Raw genomic sequence first — 20,219 nt, 5'->3', positions numbered from 1 at the left:
CCCAATGCAAACACAAGAGAAAACTGTGTTGGGGAAAAAAAAGTGATGTCCATGTGACCTTTGTCACTAAAAGTGTGGTTTTAATTGCTCTGAATAATTTGCCCTTTTGAAGAATGTGGGAGGTGTTAGCTTTTAAAATTCAGGCAATCCTAATCTAACACTAATTTTAACATAATGACATTTTAGGGAGTATCAGTGAGTGGAAATTTAAAGCACTCAGTAAATACAACACTGTTGCTTGATTCAGTCGAAATGTCAGTGCTGATGCATCTTGCATGCATGAATATGACAAATATACAATAGCTACCATGAAAAATTAAATGATTATCTTAAAAAAAAAATACAAAAAATATTTGGGTATTTTTTAAAAATGAAAAAGGCTAGATAAGTGTCTTGTCCACTTAAAAGTGGCAACACTATATTGTTTCACCTTTCAGTTGAATAGAATAAACTATAAAAAAAAATGCTCTGCATACAAGCAATTTAGTTATGACAGGTTATGCGTGATTAAAGGAAATGTATATTTTTACAGTCAAATTTAGCAGATTTAATTACAGGTCAAATAAATCATTAATTGAGTCTAATGGGATCGTTTCTCACTATTGTAAACCAAAGCCCCAATATACAACCTGTTTGTGAGTATATCCATGAGACTGAATAGATAGAATTGAATATCAGTATAGATCATAACCAGCAATCTGTTCCCACATCTAAAACAAGATGAATTATTTTAATAATACAACACTAAAGAATAATTCACAATGAAGGGTGCAGGATTCCGCCAAAGTGTTATGTGTTATGTGCAGACTGGGAGGTTTAGTTTAGTAGCCAAAGCTGTTTAAAGAACAGTACTTTGATCTTAGCAATAGAAGAACATCTAAGACCTACTTTCTTCCAAATACTTCACTCCCCAGGCGCTTTGATAGAATCCAAACTGTTTCTTCAAATGCGAGAGCAAAATAAGCCACTGCAAACTAGGCTATATTTGGTAGCCAACGTCTCTGTACACAGGAAAACCTCTGTAACATGTTCTTTTACACTCTGTAGGTGTCCATGTATAGGCAGTGCATCATTTAATGCAGCTCATGGCAGCAGCTATACTCCCTCATGCTGATTTCATGACCCAGTAAGTCGAGACACCTCACCACATCTTGATCAGTGAAATGAGCTCAAGTCGCTTGGTCAAACACATTCGGTAAGATCATCCCAAAGTGCTTATTTTATTTAGAAGAGCTGCATTTTAGCATGAAACTAAGGAGTCGGTTGCTAAGCACCATAACCAAGAAGAAACATACAGTGTGCAGCTCAAATGTGACTCCTTTAACAAACACTGTAGATTCTTTATGCCTCTAGCAAAGCAGCTTATTTTTGTTATCCAGAGCGACTCTCTTGATAATTCTACTTGAATGAAGACTGCGAATAAGCAAATGCTGTTTCTATTACAAGCCACCAAATGATGTCATTCAACAAACACATTAGGAATAAACAACATACAGTACATAATATTGCAGTTTGGTGACCTCATGAGCTTGTTTTGATGAGCACCAGTGTTATGGTTAACTGAAACTAAAATCACAATGATTAAAAATTGTTTGGCGTAACAGAAAATAAAAGAAAATATATAATAAAAAAAAAATCAAATAAAATATTATATGGAAAATATGTATCTAATTTAAAATATTAATAAATACTAAAATAACATAACCTACTGTATATCAGCGGTTTTCAACTTCAGTCCTCGCGCCCCCCAGCTCTGCATATTTTATATGTTTCTCTTATCACTTTTGTTCTATTTGACCCTAAGTGCCCTAAGAAGTGGACATCACAGGATATGGTTTGGGGTTGAAAACTGCCGGCCTATTTAAATAATACAAAGATAACAAATAATACTAAAACATTCCACTACGCTTGCATAAAACTTAAATCAAGATGTCAACAGGGAAACATACATCAAACAATTGTACTGAAAAGCTGGATCATCAAGTAACAGACCTTTTCATAGTTTTAGGGGACAGATCTTTCTCCAGGTCTTTGACAGACAAGGTATAGGACTCAGGGCAGTAGTCCATCTCCTCATCATACGCGTGGTCCAGCAACGTTCTGGCCCAGGTGCCCATGTCGTAAGGAGGCAGCATGCCACCCAGCTCAGACGGCAGAATCTCAGGCAAGATTAGCTGGTGCAAGCTGTTCAGATTGTTTCCATGCATGAAAATCTTAATATACAACAAACAAAAATGTGTTACTTGCTGGGTTATTTTTTCATAGTTTCATTACCATTCAGTGGTTCGAACTAAATTCAATGGCATTGCACTGTGCATCAAAAATTCCTGAATTAAACATCAAAAGCCTGTATATTTCAATGTTCGTGTACATAAGCAGAATAGTTAACAATTTTATGTGATAAAAGTGATTAAACAGACAAGTCAATAACTCTGAAAATTAAAAGATACTCTCACCCTTTTTCTTGTTTTGTCCTTGAGGAAAGGCCGAATGACTGTGTACAAAGCGTGGATGTACCAAGGTTGGTTAACAAAATGAATCCCTCCAAACCTGGCTGGAAAGCTATCCTATGGGTAATAGACAAAAATAAATAAATAAGTAAACAACTAAACATCATTATTATTATATTTAGCAGACCTAATATTGTTACGGGCTGGTGAGGTATAAATACACGAAGATGAAGGAGATCAACAAAAAAAGTATTTTAATTTGAATATCCAGGAGACAGTTAAATAAATCTACATTAGATAAAGGAATAAACAACAATGAGAACGGACAAGATACCAAACAGGAAGAAAACAACAAATAAGGCAGCTGACAAGGGGAATACAGGTGGAGGGAGTTAGATAATGACTAATGAGCAAATTAATCAAAAAACATAGAAACAAACAAGTCAGGTGAAAGGGAATCACAGAAATCTTAACCAAAACTGATCATGACCATAACAGTTTGCCCCCTCCCGGAATGTCCTCATGTCAATAAAAAGGTCCAACAGAAGAGGAAGGGTGGGGGTTCAGGAGGCGGGCGTGTGGCAGGCAAGGAGCAGGCAATGGAGAGGGAACATGGTCCATAGTGCCAGGGCGGAGTGGTTGGAGGGAGGAGCCAGGGAGTAGCCCGGAGCAGGAGGAGCCTGATGGAACTCCTGAGGCCATCCAGGATAGCGGCCCACTGTGGAGTCGATGGTGGGCAGGATCCATGGTGGAGAAGGGGCCCAGAGAGGCGTGCTTTGGACCACTCCTTGAGGCTCGCGATGTAAAACACACAAAGAGACTGGAATGGATAGTGCTTTAGCCATGTCAACTCAAAAAATAGCTGGTGTGAGTCTCTAGGGAGCAGTCTCTCTGCTCCAGGCATAAAAGGGAAACATTTGGATTGTCCATGATGACACCGGGATGAGAGAAAAAAAAGGGAAAAAACACAGCAAAAAAGAAACACCAAAAAAAACACGGCCTGGTGAGGTACAAACGCATGAAGACAAAGAGATCAACAAAATCTGTATTTTAATTAGAATATCCAGGAGACAAGTAAATGAATCCACATTAGATAAATGGATAAACATCAACGAGAATGGACAAAATACCATACAGGAAGAAGACGTTAAATAAGGCAGCTGATGAGGGCAAAACAGTTGGATTCATCAAAAACCATAGAAAGGACGACCATATTATTATATAAATAATATTTCATAAAATTAAAATTATTATAATTCCAATTAAATAATTCAAATTAAATAACTGTACGTTTAAATAAATGGTGTATAAACAATTTTCACTTAGAAATTACTAGTGGACCATAAGAAACAACACACTTAATTGTATGAAAGGTGAAATTTTGAAGTAGAAAGACTGAAATAGTATTTTCTAGTCAAGTATATATAGCCCAATAATCTTTATATTTACTACTTAAAACATTGAAGTGTACTGTATGTAATTTTGTTTAAATAAATTTTTCTGCATACTTTATAACTGCTAGAATTTGAGAAGAGAGAGAGAAAAATAAATTTAATTACGTTACCAATGACCATCTCTCCAACCTACAGTACAAGATTTTTTAAGAGTTTAAGTTTGTAGTACCTTGAGTCTAGTTCATGATTCCACAGAGGATTACACCAAAAAGCAGACATAATTCCCATTTCTCCTGATATCACACCGCTGAAAGTAATAAATACTTTGCTGTGTTCACTAATCTGCCCTGAACAGTAATCCATATTCATAAAGCTGACTGCAAGGGTTCTGGGAAGCTTCATAATGATGCTGTCTTGAGGTCGTTCGCTAAACTCACAAGAATCCCAGTCCCAATTTACAGGATGTTAACATGTGTCTATGAGAAAGAAGCCCCTAGGCAGCATTTATTTGATAAAAAAATAAACAATTTATTCCTGTGATGACAAATCGGAATTGTCAGGATTCTTTGATGAATAGAAAGTTCAAAAGAACAACATTTATTGGAAACTGAAATTAGTTACAATTCTTATTTATTTTCATCTCTAGTAACTTAATAGTCCTAACTTTTACAGCATTTTTTTCTGTAGTATGCAATTTTTAAATCAGTGCCGGTCATCACATCATAGTCTTGTCTATTTCATATCAGAACTATGTTAATGCTTAATGCCGATGATGGACATCTGCAAGCAAGTGGGCCGTAGCCACTGAGGCCCCCAGGTCAGAGTCTGGTGGCAGAATGCAGGCTTGTGGGCATTAGATCTGGTGCAGCATCTCACACAGAGATGATGCAAACACATGCCGATTGGCCTGCCGCCTTAGGGGAGGGGCTAAGAGACATTTGCCAGCATGTGGTGTCAGCACACGACGATATCTCTTCTTTGAGACCTTCTAGCGAGAAAGATAAAGGTCTTAGCTGCATTAACCATGAGAAGCTCAACTCTGGTGTAAGCTGGTGAAACCTGATTGATCTGTGCCCCTGCAGTGTGACACTGGGAGGAGACAGAGGTAAACGGGGGAGGGGAAGCTGCCATGATGCTCAGAATTCATTTGATCCTGCAATGCTGAAAAAGCATTATTCAGTTTAAAAAATAACAGACATGAGCTCCCATAATTAATCTAGGACTCAATTCTACAACCTAGTGAGCTGCATTGAAAAGAAAAAAAAAGGTGTAGAAATAATTTTCACTCAGAAATTGCTAGTAAACGACATAGTCAGCAATAAACATTGAATTTAAGATTTTTTTTTTTTTTTTTTTTTTTAAGGAGAACTAAAACAGTATTTTCTGGTAAAACATACATATAATTTTTTATTTTATTTATTTATTTTATACCAAAAGCAGAATCACCACAAAATGGAAAATCTTTATATGCAGCAATTAAGAGACATGAGCTGTACACAGATATCTTCTTTAGAGGTCCTTGTAGCTGAATTGAACTTGTTTCATTATTGAATTTTGCAACATTGGCAGATATTGAACTGAATAGAAACAACACTGACCTAAAGTGAGATGAATAATGACACTATTGCCTTCTGTAGCCCAGCTTAAATTGGATTTGTTTTACAACATTAACACTCTATTTTCGTTTTCATTAAAGTGAAACTGTTTTGAAACAATCTGTATCGTACAATTGTATCTTGTAGCGCTACATAAGTAAATGTGACTTTATAAAGCACAACTCAAGCACATAGGAGATTTGACTTACAACTGCTCACATTATAGTACATAAAATACACAGCATATACACAAATATTGGGTAATCCAGTTTATACGGATCCAAGGCAGCTATTGTAACTCAGCTCCAACTTTAAAAACATATTGTACTAAATTCCTTCTTTTATATATTTTCAAGAGGTTTCTTTCACTTTTTGAGTCTAAGAATACAGAGTACTATTTATATTTTGGGATTGAGAAACCTGTTTTTCTCCTCTAAAGGTTCTTAGAAATCAGGTTTCATATCAAGGAATCCTGTCACTGAAACTAGGACAGCTAGTTTTGCTAAATTAGGCAGGATGAACGTCACATAATATAATTAATATTCATGAGTCATCCTATGTTTGGCACTGTTTGTGCACTAAGCTGACAAAATATTAACTAAAGTATTTTTTCGGGAAAATAAATTACTGAAAAAAATTTAAATAAAGAAGTGACTGGAATTTAAAAGGGTGTCATACTTGTAAAGGGTGCTCATTACACACTGTTTCCACACTGCTACATAAAACCACAGCAGAGCAGAAAGCAGATTAGAAAACACAGAATTTATTTGTGCCAAGTGTTTTTTTTTTTTTTTTACATTACCTACTCATAAAAATATAAAAGACTCTTAGGGAGTGATCTGGGTTTTATGCATAATGCCCCTGTTTTGGTCAAGTACTGCACTCAAATGGATTGTTGAAAAAGGATTTTGTTTGCTTGTATTAGCTTGAATACAAAGCCATCAAGCAGCTAACACACATTCTGGCAGCAGGTCAGATTGACTGGAAAGATGTAGAGCCACAGGATAATTGCTCTTAAAAGTGCCTCATCGTGAAATCAGGAAACATTTAAAACATCAATTTTAAATAATTACCGGTTTTAAACAGTGCCACTAAATTACAGTTTATCAAAGAACGGCTTTGCTTAGAGATTTATGGGGTTGTTTTTAGTCTCTGTATAAGCTTATTTCATCTGTGCATTTTGCTTGAGATGAAACCTCCATCTCTTTTCTTGTCTGGATTCACTGATGATACACGACTGAACTCCAGCAAGGTAATTGAGAAAAAAAAAAACAATTTGCTGGAGACATTTTGAAAGACGTAGCCTTAGGAAAAGTAAGTATTTTATCATGGTCCCCTTACCAGTCAGTGAGCTGTCCTAGTTTCACTGACAGGATTCCTGGATATATATCAATAGCTGATTTCTAAGAGTCTTCAAAGGTGAAAAACAAAGGTTTTGTGACCCTAAAATACAAATAGTCTTCAGTAGGCAGAATTGATTTATCAGCATTAATTGTGGTCCACATTCTGACCTATTCTGAACAAGATTTGTAGGTGGTTTGCTTTCAAATGCAAGTTTTGAGAAAATTATTTAACATCCAAAATAAACTGATCCATCACCACCAAATTCTGATGTAATTACACTTAAAAAAATGTGGTTAGCATTCCATCTTAATTTCCAGTAATAACAGCTAAATTACTTGAGATCTGAAAAGAAGTCTAATGTTGTGAGAAATCTAACAAAATGTTGAAGGAAAAAACATTGTCCTTCATTGAAATTAAATATACTTAATTTTGAAATATGTTTATCTCTCTTTTTTCATTGGTAAGTAAATATTGAGTTTCAGATATTTATACTGGAAAACAAGATAAAAATCATTTTCAGTGTATAATCAATACAATTCCTAATTTGCAGTTCCACCTATTCCTAAATAAAACCATTTTATTTGACAGAAAAAGAAAAAGTTTTTTGTTACCAAATGAAAACTCTTAAACATTATGATTTGATGTCCAACCCCTGTAAACTCTATGCAATCCAGTGTGCTCACTTTAGCAACAACATTGTTTCCAGGTGGACTTTTGTGCAGAAATTGGCACATTCTGACTTAAGCTGCATAACAGGCCACTCTTGCCATTTTTGTGTGTTTACTATACATCAGGTGGTCTGTGATCTGTACTCTCTGAAGCTAAGGCTATACAAACAGTTAGCATCCCATTAGCAATATTTGTCTTAAACTAAGACAAATTAACCATAACTAAGCAAACCCGTAATATGAAGCATCACGCTCTGACACATACCATTGCTCACATCAAAAATTGAACTCTACAGGAGACATTTTATCTACACTTGCCAGATCCATCCAACTGAGCTTACGACGAAGCTCTACTCACTAGCTGTCAGCTCTCCTACAGATCAGAACAGTCCCGTTATAGTGCGATAAACAGAGCGAGACCACAACTGTGCCACATTGCAGAGAGCAAAACAATTAGTTTAACTTCAGTCCTGCAGGCCCAGATATGTCTAGTGCCATTTCCCAGATATGCAAGGCTTGTAGAAGCTCTTTGGTTCCTTGGAGGCTGCAGCAGTTCTTAGCATCCAGATGTGCCAGTCGAACCAACTGAAATGAGAGATGCAAACCCTTCCCATGTGCAAGTTGCTCTGTTGATTAAACAGGAACTGAGAAGACCCCTCTTCCCTGGATCATGCTTTTCTGTGTTTGCTTATGGAACGAAAACTACTGGGAACTATAAATATTGCACAAACCTCTTAGTCTGACCACACAGCTGTTCAAGCAAAGAAAATAAACTTAAGTAAAATATCTTAGGGTATTGCAAATTAAGAAGATGCATTGGTTTTGGAAATAATAAAGGTTCTTAATCTGCATCAATGATTCCATGAAGATCATTTAACATCCATGGAACCTTTCCATTGTAAAAAAAATTCTATATAGTGAAAAAAGGGTTCTTTAGAGTACTAAAACATTCTTCACAATAAGAACAAAACTGTTCTTTTAAGAACCTCTATTTCATAGTTCAACAAAAAATGAATGAGGATGAGTAAATGATGACACAATTGTAATTTTGGGTGAACTATCCCTTTAAGAGAAGTCACATTCTATAATTTGGGTTTTGAGACAAATACAATAGAGACAATACTTGTGGCAAAGGTGTAATGCTAGCGTGCCACTGAAAGCACTTAAAATCCATAATTTGAATAAGTTTCAATCACCACTTTCTTTAATGATTATCAGATGTACATCATTCAGCATGACTTAAAGGATTTGACTGTTTCTAAAGATGCATAAAATAGACCCCTCTGCCTGTCTGAAGACATCTGTGGGACATCTATTAAAAGCTTGCTCAATACCTCAGATATATTGTAAAATTTAATGCTGTAATAAAAGGTCAAGTCAATGAACTGTATCTGGCAAGAACAGCAGAAACCTAACCCGGCCTTACTGTATTCCTGGGGAAATGTTCTGAAAGATATTCTGCAAGGTCACCAAGTTTACTTAACTGCTTACACACAACTAATACTAACATACAAATCAAATCAAATAAAATAGTACAGTATAAATGAAATGTTAGTAGTTATATTAATAGGAGTAGTATTAAAATAAAATTGTTGCTAATACTCCAACAACTGACATCAGTCCCAGACAAGCAATAAAAAAAACTTTTAAAATGAAATAAAAAACTACACACAAGTAATACCTACAAATAAAATAAATAAAATAAAATAAATATATTTTTACAAATAATATGTAAAAATACAAAAATTTAAATAATAATAATAATGATAATAGTTATAAAATCGTTGCTGATACTCCAACAATTGATGTAAGCCTCAGCAATAAAATAAACCTTAGAGTGCAATTTACGGGAATGCAATAATGTGATGCATGTCAGTCTGTCAGGACAATGAACTTCCTGTGCTTTCTAAGATGCACTTTAAGTGCCCTACGTAGAAACATGCACATACGGCCACGATAGCTGAGTGACATGAGTGCATCTCTCTCTGTGAGCACAGCCCATCTGGAGGGTGCATAGCATGGCGGTTGGACAGGTTGCCAGGGAAACTCGGCATAGGGTGGGCTGGGGAAGATTGGCCCATTGTGATTGGCTGCCAAGCTGGGTTATTTCTCAAGACTAAAAGAGACAAAAGGCATGTCCGAAGCACAGAACCAAACAACAAAGGTAGAAACAACAAAGCACTGCTCCAGGAAAGCCATGATCACTTTCCCTCACTTCTATTCGACTCGTTAGTATGTTTCTGTTTATTGATTTTGCTAAGAACAGCCATTTTCTGTGCATCAAGTGCTCTTTTCTGAGCCACCATTTGCAAGAGTATTTACATGATAGATGGCCCTACTGTAAATTAAACAATAAAGACATATTACCTCGAATAACACGGAATGCCCATTGCCCGCAAACCATGAGGTTTTCTAGTAAGAATAAATTAGTTCTTTTTCAACCTGGCAAAACATACATGATAGTATCTGGCAGTTCATTGTAGATCATCAAATGGACTCACAAGAAAAAGAAAAAAATTACAGAAAAGAACATAAAGGACTTAAGTATACTCTCCTATTCCTTCTGTCCATGTCCTTTCTTTCTTTCTTTCTGTCTCTGTCTTATGTGTTGACTCACTGATATGATGATAAACATAAACACCATGAAGCACTGAGCCATCAAAAAACAGTTTTGATGCTTCATTACATTGATGATTGAGACAGACAGATGCCCATATGAACAATGTCATCAGACTGATGTAACGCTTCACATGACCCTGCACTTTTGGATCAAAGGGCTGTGTGATTTCCCCATTGGCTCTAAACGTCATGTTTAATGACTCAATGTACATACCGTGGGTCTGTCAGTTTCAAAACAGAACCATGGGCCATCACACCTCTTATTAGAATTCATCATCTGATCTATAAGCATGTAGGAAAGTATGATCAGCATACACTGCTGTTCAAAATGAAATATCATTACAATTTAAAATAACTATTTTCTGTTTTAATATAATTAAAATAATAATTTATTATTACTGTGGTGGCTAAGTTGAATTTTTAGCAGCCATTACTCCAGTCATCAGTGTCACAAGATCATTCAAAAATAATTCAAATATGCTAATAGTTAATAATAGAGCTAAAAAAAAGTTTCTTATTATTACCAGTCTTGAAAACAGTGTAGCTTAATATTTTTTGTGGAAGGCACGATGTGTTCCCTTTCAAGGGAGCTTCGAACTGCGTCCTCTAGGGGTTGCTACGGGGAACACCTCGTCGTGACCCGTGTCTGAAGCATACAATGAAAAAACGCCAACGCGTTGGCCGGCGACAGCCTCTGACGTCACTACCGGCGCGACTATAAATAAGCACCCGGAGAGCACGTCATTTATCTTCTTCGTCTTTGTTTGAAGCGCGCGTTCTGAGAGAACGACCACAGTAAGAGCGATCTTTCTCTGTTTATCATGGCATCCACTAGTAAGGCGTTTAGACAGTGTGTACATCCGTGTCGGCGTTATTTGACACCTGATGACACACACAGTCTTTGCGTCTCTTGTTTGGGTGAAGAGCACGCATGCGATGTCCTTGAGGGGGCGATCTGCGTGCACTGCGAGCGTTTTTCTATGAAAAAGCTCCGCTCTCATCTGTCTCTCTTTTCGAGGAAAGAGGGACGGCTGTCTGATTCCCGCGGTTCAGGACCTGCCGCTGCTGAGGCACGGAGGAGAATGAGCTCGTGGGGATCGCAGATGGAGCTCGCTGAGGAGTTTAGAGAGGGACTTTCCCTTTCGCGCTCTTTGGCGGCAGGCGAGAGTGAACTTCAGGAGGAAGATGTGTTGTCATTAACCCTTTCTGATACTGAAGTTTGTGCTCTGCTGGGTTCTGCCCAGGAAGAGCAGGAGATGTTTGAGGGTGGCGAAGAAGCTGAGGCTGAGTCTCCTCAATCCTCCTGCCCTGCGTATGTGGAGCTGTTAGAGGTTATGGATCGCACCACGGCAAAGTTGGACTTGCCATGGAAGCGTGCCAGCAAAGTGACGGCGCGAGGTCGTCTCGACTAGCGTTATTTGTCTGACCATAGCCCTCCAGCCCAGATGAGCCTTCCATTCTTGCCCGATTTACATGCAGAAATTGAGAAAGAATAGAAGAGGCCATTTTCTTCTCGCATCCATCGGTTTCAGCATACGAGTTATGCCAATATCGAGGCAATGCGCGAAAACGGCTATGAGAGGATGCCCCCTGTGGAAGAGACGCTAGCTAGCTATCTCTCTGCAGGGGAATCATCCTCTCTTAAATCTCCCTCTTTGCCGTCTAAGCCCTCCAGGATACATCCCGCTTAAATGGCAGAGCATACGCAGCAGCAGGTCAGGCTGTGGCTTCGTTGCACACGACACTTATCAGGCTGACCTGCTGAAGGACCTGGATGAAGGCGAGCGCCTTTCAGCTGATCAGGTCGCCGAGCTGCACTGCATTACAGACCTCTCTCTTCGTGCTACCAAGCAGACCGCCTCCGCCATGGGTAGGTCTATGGCGGCCATGGTGGTAACGGAGAGACATCTGTGGGTGAACCTAGCAGACATCGGGAGGAAAGAAAGGGGCTTTCTTCTCGATGCTCCGGTCTCGCCTTCCGAACTTTTCGGTACCTCCATTGAGACAGTGGTCGACAAGTTCAGGGAGGCAAGGGCACGCTCAGCTGCCTTTAAATCCTTCATTCCACGAAGGTCCAGGTCCGAGCCCGAACAATATAGGGGTCCTGGCCCGTCTCGATCTGAGGATCAAAGACAGGCGCAGAAGGCTAGTTTTGCGGCTTGCGCTCCTCCCCCACCGACAGGTAAGGGTAAGAGGAATCGTGGGTCACGAGGAGGTAAGCAGGACATGAGGGATGTGATTCAGACGAGGCAGAGTTCTCTTCTGAATCGGAGCGATACCTAACATAGCTACTCATTCCCTTGGGTGTTTTTTAACTTCTGTTTTTTATCCTCCTTTGCCTAATTCCCCTGTAACCACCAGCTCTCCACCTAATTGAGGTTAGGAGGGGAATTTCTTGCATAACAGTCTCCTATGCTGGACTTATGATGTTTTGGATGGTTTTATGTTCACAGAACAACCACCTTACTGATGGTCCGGACTAAAAGGAGACACCCCTTGAGAGGGGCTCCAATACAGGAGGGTGGGTAAGTAAAATTGTAACCCTTTCTGTATATACTTGTGTATTAAATTGCTGGTGGTTATGTGTCGACTAAAAAAAACAAAAAAACTCTGTGAGTTTCCTTTACAGTGCTCTGGTTTAGGCGGCCGAGGTCACAGGCTTCTGTGTTCTGCGGCTTTCAGAGTTGTAGGGGTTGGCCAGACTCGGGTGGATCTGTTGCGACTCAAGAGAGCATCGCGCTGTCCCCTCTGGCTTCCTCTGACTCATCCAGCTCCAATGGGGCTGGACGCCATTGTACAGACATGGCCGAGGCTTAATCTGTACGGCTTTTCCCCCGATTGCTCTGCACCCGGGAGTTCTGGAGAGAGTGTGCCGGGACGGTGTTCGCCTGCTGTTAGTAGCCCCGTTCTGGCCAGGTACGATTCCTGGGCCTGATTTCTCTTTTTTGACGGTACTCCATTGGAGGTTCCTGTCAGGAGAGATCTCCTCTCACAGGCGGAGGGTGTGCCCCCGCATGGAGCTTAGAGACTGTAGGAGTGATCTCTGAGAAGGCACAACTCGTAGCTTCCAGTCTCTCAACCGAAAGGTTTTTAAGACCGTTTTCCAATCCAGAGCTCCCTCAATGTTGAGGGGATATCTGGGTGTTTCTTGTGGTAGTTAGCAGCGCTCCCCTTTTCCAAGGTTGTCTATGAGCGCGCTACTCTAAATTCGGAGTTCTCCTCTCATATGAGACGGAGTTCTCTGTTTTTTCCCCCAGAGCGCTCAGATTGGGTTGATGACTCTCAAACATACTGTTTTGAGATGCACCATTCCATTTGTGAGAGGCTCGATCAGAGTGCCACGGGAGCCCCTCCTTTGAACAGTATTTCGAAATCCATGTTATGGTAAGTGTACACGCGAGGTCTTTGGGCACTTTCTGAAATCCACACTGTGGTAAGTTCGCACGCTAGTGCTCTGCGTTCTTTCTTGAATCCTTTATAGTAAGGGCTTCGCGCGGTTGCTTCGTGCCGTTTCTTGAGTTGGTAAAAGCCCCGTTCATCTTGGGCGCCACTCCACCCATGTATCCTCGGATACCCATCTAAACAGGATGTTGCTGCTAGAGATCTGTTGAGACAAAATTTTCAGCAAGCTTGTGCGAGAGCAAGCGGTTAACCCTGTGTGACAGGCGAGACCTTGTATAAATACTGGGTTCTTAGCCATATCCCTTTAAAGGAATCCTTCTTGATTCCAAGCCTTGAGCTCTACCCTGGGTCGAGGCCCTAACAGGTAAGTTGGGTATGTAGCCTAGGCCTCTGGCCGTAAGGGATAATGTCACTGACAGCCGTCTAACCGTCCCAGGGGCAACTCCCATGGAAATGGTAGAGTTGGTACTTAGTGTTTGCCATGGTTCTGGCCTGCACTCCCCTCAGCATGGCGGCGTGGGTTTACTGTTCCCCGTAGCGACCCCTAGAGGACGCAGTTTGAAGTTCCCTTGAAAGGGAACGTCTCAGGTTACAAATGTAACCTTGGTTCCCTGAGTAGGGAACAAGACACTGCGTCCTCTAGCTTCCTAAGCCATGCTTCGGACGCAAGCTTCAGATGAAGAAGTAAATGACGTGCTCTCAGGGCGCTTATTTATAGTCGCGCCAGTAGTGATGTCAGAGGCTGTCGCCGGCCAACGCGTTGGCGTTTTTTCATTATATGCTTCAGACACGGGTCACGACGAGGTGTTCCCCGTAGCGACCCCTAGAGGACGCAGTGTCTCATTCCCTACTCAGGGAACCAAGGTTACATTCGTAACCTGAGACGTTTTTTTTTCTTGCAAAAAAAAAAAAAATTAACTTGATAACTTTTCAATTGTTTTAACCTTTGATATATATATATATATATATCCTTAATGAATAAAATAATTTATTTTTTTAAAAGATAACCATGCTATCTCCTAACTTTTGAACAATGGTGTATATCTGTAAATGCATGCATTTATCCTAGAAGTCGCTCTTTGTAATTTTCTATGCATGCAATATGATCAAAAAGTTAAAACAAAAAATCTGAATTTCTGTAAATATTTAAATAAGTAAATCGTGACGTCTGCTGACAAGTTAGCTTCTGAGCACTCTTTTGAACTGCAGCTAATTAGCTTTGGCTGTTTTCCCTCAATCTACGCTATTGTTTTCCTTTCAAACAGTTACAAAAGCAATGTCCCACTCAATGTGAACAGCACATTGTGGATGCAAGATGCTAATGGCGGCGATCAATTATTCACCAGCTAATCTGTCTGAAGAGGCACTGGAACATGGAATGGGATCATCATGGACCCGCATTCATATTCAGTTAACAAGCCTCAATCTGCACTGCCTACATGTCATACCAGACCCAAACCCTCTTTAAAGCAGCGATGTCTGAATGACAGCTTTCAAAAGGCTGCTTCTGAAAAGGGACAATGTCTGTGCACAGATTAGCTTTTGTTAAATGCAGTGACCATTTTGTAGCACATAGGACAATTGCTACTCGGTTATGAGTGATGTTAAAAAGTTTTACATTTTATGCAATGTGAACATCCATTCAGAACACCACCAGTGTTGTGGGTGGTTGCAAGGGCGTTGCTATGCAGTTGCTGAAGTCTCTATAATATCTGGTGCATAGATATTACTCAACTCCTTTCAATGTAAGTATAAAGGAGAGTTTAGCTCATTTTATCATCCAAAAAGTAAAAAATGTTTTCCAAACCCTTAGAAAATTAAGAGACTGGAATAAGATTTTCAGGTAGCTCAAACAAAATGGGACAAGTTCTGACTTGTGGTTAAAGGTATAGTTCACTAAAAATGCAAAAATGTCATCTCATGACATTTTAAACCTGTATTTCTTTCATTCACAGATCACAAAACAGAAATATTGAAGAAGTTTCAACTATTTTTGTTTATATAGTTAAAAATCAGTGCAGTACGAAACAAAACTGGAGCATTTTATAATAGTGATTCTTTCTTTAGTGAACACCACTAATAAATGTAGAAAATGTTTTTTTACTTTATTAAAATGAATGGATCTCAGAAAAGATGCTTACAAATATAAAAAAACAACTTGAATAACTCCAAACTATACTATAGACATACACTATTCACATTTTCCAATGCATTGGCTTTTTTTGTTTTTGATTTGTATGTTGCAGATTGTGTTCCCTTGTGTTAGATCATTGGGTCAGCACCTGTTCGTTTTACTCACAAAGAGAATGGCAAATATTTGAGGGGAGGGGGATTCCTCTACAAGCACCTGTTCTGCTTCACACATCCAGAATTTCCCTATGCAATTCTTATTATTCACGCCTGAAGCGCACTTTATGAACATTACATATTTGATGTTGGATTGCTTCCAAAAACATATGCATGAAGGTACAAATAGAAAGAATGCATTGTAATATCCACGTTGATTTTTTAATATAAACATAAGATTAAAAACAGACAGTAGTGTTACCTGTAGGCCCTCAATTGCCAATCTCAGCATGCTTGGAGTTAACTTGGAAGCTTGCTTGAAAGTGAAGTTACTCCAGTCAATGATCAAGACAAATCCATTTACTTGTAGCTCGGGGTCTTCTATCATTGCCTCCAGAGAAAGTAAAATAGCTCGCAGAATATCCACAAAAGTGTACCTACAGATAAACACAAGCCTTTAGGAAGATTTGCAAACAAACTAAATGCAAAATGTTTTTGCATGACTTACATTTTTAAGTTTACACACACACACACACACACACACACACACACACACACACACACACACACACACACACACACACACACACACACACACACACACACACATATAGTATTTATATTGTATTTATTTATATTTATTTATATATTGTATATATTTAAACTTCTTCAGGGATTTACATTTCCCATAATGCTGCAATAAATGTAGCAAATAAGGCACGGCTTGACCCTAGTGCTCATCACACATTGTTCCTATGAGAGGATGCCAAGAGCCCTGTTATCCCTAGGCAATGGCGCGACTGGCATGAATTCAAAGGCTGTTTGATATGGACTCGAGCACTATCTACTCTCCAGTCTATAGAGGTGAGACTAAACACCAACAGTTAGCGGATTTCTCACAACATTAAAACAAATTACATTTGAAGAAAAGCCTGAATATATATAATTTAAGCAATCTTAAATTATGCATAGTAATAGTAATGCAAAGTGCCCAAACAGATTAATGCATATATTTATGTATTGCCATTTACCCCCAAAAGTATTTGGACACTTAAAATGTATGAATGTATAGCATTATAGAATTAAATTTAAAATACCTGCAAGAAAAAATGATAGTAGAGCTTTTAGTCCAATAAATTCAAAGATATTTAAAGAAGTAGCTCATCCCAAAATTTTAATTTGCTAAAAATGTTCGATTCCCCGGGAACACATGATAGGTAAAAATTGATAGCCTGAATGCACTGTAAGTCGCTTTGGATAAAAGCGTCTGCTAAATGCATAAATTTAATTTAATTTAATTTATAAATTTAAGATGAAACATTACTAAAGGCTATATATGGGTATACATTTTTTTGTTCAGATCAGTTATTCAATAGATTAAGAAATGCATAAATACCTCTTATTTGCCAAATCAAAGTCACCATGTTTTACATGACGGTAGCCATTTTGACATGTGACAAGACACCAGAGACCCTTAAACTGTATGTCAAGGTCATATTTTTTTATTAATGAGATTACACGTTTTGAGAGATTTATCAGTTAATTAAAAAAGGAGATGCCACAGGCACTTGGTGCATCCATGTTGAATTTATGTTGTCATACTGTAAATAAAAACACAATGACATAAAGGACCGTCATATAAAATATTGGGCCAGGTCAAAGTTCATCAGGGCTCAGGATTGGATGATCACACCCTCAAATGTCTCTTAAAGATCTCTCAACTAGTGGACACCATCCTTTGGAAGGTAAGATCAAATTTTCTGTAGAAGGTTGAATAAACGTTTAATAAAATGTCTGTATGTCTATAAATAAAATTTCTATATGACCTATACAGAAATAGTAACATCTAATATGTGTAACATGGACGCTGTAATGTTAAGATTAAATACAAGGTATCACTTTACATCTCATAATGGCTCAACATCATGCTCTAGTGAATGACAGAAGACTTGTGCTGAAAAGACGGCTCTGACGGTGCGCTTCATTACCCACAATTAGCCAAAATCCAATAGCACCCTACCTGCTCTGATCCCAGTTCGCCGCGAACAGAACCAGAATCTTCCTCCCATATCTATCCAAATTGGACAGAACCCCAGGAAATCCATCCTTCAGAGCCTGCTTGATCCCCGGATCGGTGGCCTTGAGGTTCTTGAACATATCAAGGTTCTGTTGCCGGTACTCAAAGTACTGGGCCAGGAGGCGGAAGGCCTCGAAATGGTTAAATTTCCGGGCTCTTAGAAAGCGCAGGATAAAAGCATCATCTGTCCTGAGAAAGCCAATGTCTGGACGGGTGATGATCATGTCCCTCACCTCCTGTATGTCCTGATGCAATGTGTCGGGGTTCTCCTTTAACTCCACCTTGGCTTTCTCCAGGGTTTCTGGAGACAGGCCTGCCTGTAAATGAGTCATTGTCCTTACACTGGACCAAGACTGACTCTATATACTATCAATATATATTTCCTAACTGATGATGAAAATATCAATCATAAAGAGCCCTATCACTGCAGCGCTTGCAAATAAAAACCTGACTTCAGAGATGGTCCTGAGTGTAAGTTACGACACTGTTAGTTCACCTCATATACTCCTTCTAATTTCACCTGTATTGTGGGTTTATTAATGCTTGTTCTGCAACGTAAATTCACATTCATCTGGTCGTCCTAATCGAGTGTATATGTGTATGCATGTATGGCTTAAGCAAGCTGAAATCGTCTTTGCGTATGATCAAATCTGAGGCATTCAATCGACTACAAATCCCACCCCGAAAGCATCTAAGAACGAGCATCACGGTTAAAAGCGCTGCTCTATCCTACCATCATCAAGCGGCCAGGCAATGCGGCACCCTGCAGCATCTCTTATCATGAGTCTCCATTTAACGCGCATTTCAGATGTTGTCGTGAATCGGAGTCCGAGAATCATCACGTCTCTCTCAGCGCTCCGTTTCCATATGTCCTTCGGAGGAGACGATATGGTGTCGGTCCTGGTCCGTATGTTCCGGTGATGTGGTGGATAGTTTACGTCAGTGCTGCTGCTGCTGTCGCTTCGCTTTGTTGCTGATGAGAGTGACTTCAAGCATCGCTCCGGTAATACAGTCTGTCCGTCATCACATGGCGGAGGAGGGGAGAGAGTTCTCTCTATATCCCCCCGAGACTCTCTAAATAAAGCTTTGGCCACTTTTTGCCATTTGCCAGAATTATTCTAATTTTCACACATAGTTGTTGATGTATTTTTTTTTTCTGTAAAAAAAAGTAAAACAGAAATACTGCTATTACTACTACTACTACTACTACTAATAGTAATAAATTATTATTATTATTAGTATTGTTAGTTGCAGCTGTCATTTAATAGAATTTTTATTTAGCCTACATTATTACATGTATTATCCTGTTTCGTTTATCTAAAATATATTTTTTAAATATAGCGTCCCTAAACTATAATAATAATAATAATAATATAGTATTATGTATTATATAAGTATAATAAGTATAAGTATATATATAATAAATTTCAGAATAATGCAGTCATAAAAATTTTATTTGCTTATTATTATTTATTACTATTAATTAAAACGACTTTATATATATATATGTATATGTGTGTGTATAATATATATGTCACGATCGGTGTTACAAAGAAACACGGAGAGATCCAAATGCAGGTATGCGGTTTATTTAGGGGCAATCCAAAAAGCATAAACAGTCCAGGCAGGGTCAAAACCAGAATATCCAAACAACATGAAAACAGACAATAACACACGGCAAGGGCAAGACTACGGAAAGCATGAAACATACACAAGGACTCCGTGACACAGACTCAGACAGACCGGGTATAAATACACAAAAGGATGATGGGGAAACAGGAGACAGGTGGGGAACAATCAATTACCTAAACAAGGAGGAAGGTGACCAAATAAGGAGACAGGAAGTGATAAGGTGACAGACACCGTGAGAAAGGAGGACATCTAGTGGAAACCCAGGGACACAACCCAGACACTGTGACCGAACCCCCCCTCTACGGAGCGGCTCCCAGACGCTCCACGACAGACACAAAACAGACCAGGAGGGAGGCGGACAGGTGGAGGCTCAGGGGGAGGGATGGAGGGCCAGAAAAGAAAGACATTGGAAACAGGCACCAGAAAGTAACCACAAAACAAGAAGACCAGGAGGGAGGAGGACTGGAGGAGGTTCAGGGGAAGGGATGGAGGGCCAGACTACAGAGAGGAACAGGGACAGGAGTAAATACAAAAACAACAAACAAAAAACAACATGAAGCCCCCCAGGGCGGGGCAGAAAACCACCACGTCCTTGTGGTCGAGGCCAGAGTCCTCCAGGGCGGGGCAGAAGACCACCACAACCGTGTAGTCAGGGCAAGCGCCCCCCAGGGCGGAGCAGAAGACCACCATGTCCGTGTGGTCAGAGCAGAAGCCCCCCAGGGCGGAGCAGAAGACCACCACGTCCTCGTGGT

The 20,219-nt window shown here is 39.4% G+C and overlaps 1 protein-coding gene across 1 annotated transcript in view; it reads right to left on the bottom strand.

The window, feature by feature from the left end:
- Positions 1 to 18,873, bottom strand: part of LOC132092218 (clavesin-2-like) — a 20,637-nt gene extending 1,764 nt beyond the window's left edge. Inside the window, exons 1-4 of the mRNA XM_059498364.1 lie at positions 17,779 to 18,873; positions 16,021 to 16,195; positions 2,457 to 2,567; positions 1,993 to 2,213 (exon numbers count right to left, since the gene is read on the bottom strand). Coding sequence (XP_059354347.1) covers positions 1,993 to 2,213; positions 2,457 to 2,567; positions 16,021 to 16,195; positions 17,779 to 18,167 — 896 coding nt within the window. The 5' untranslated portion in view covers positions 18,168 to 18,873. The remainder of the gene's footprint in view (positions 1 to 1,992; positions 2,214 to 2,456; positions 2,568 to 16,020; positions 16,196 to 17,778) is intronic.
- Between the last annotated feature and the right edge of the window lie 1,346 nt (positions 18,874 to 20,219).

The sequence above is a fragment of the Carassius carassius genome, chromosome 18 (assembly GCF_963082965.1).
Source record: "Carassius carassius chromosome 18, fCarCar2.1, whole genome shotgun sequence".
Lineage (NCBI taxonomy): Eukaryota > Metazoa > Chordata > Actinopteri > Cypriniformes > Cyprinidae > Carassius > Carassius carassius.
This window is presented reverse-complemented; position numbering and strand designations above follow the sequence as displayed.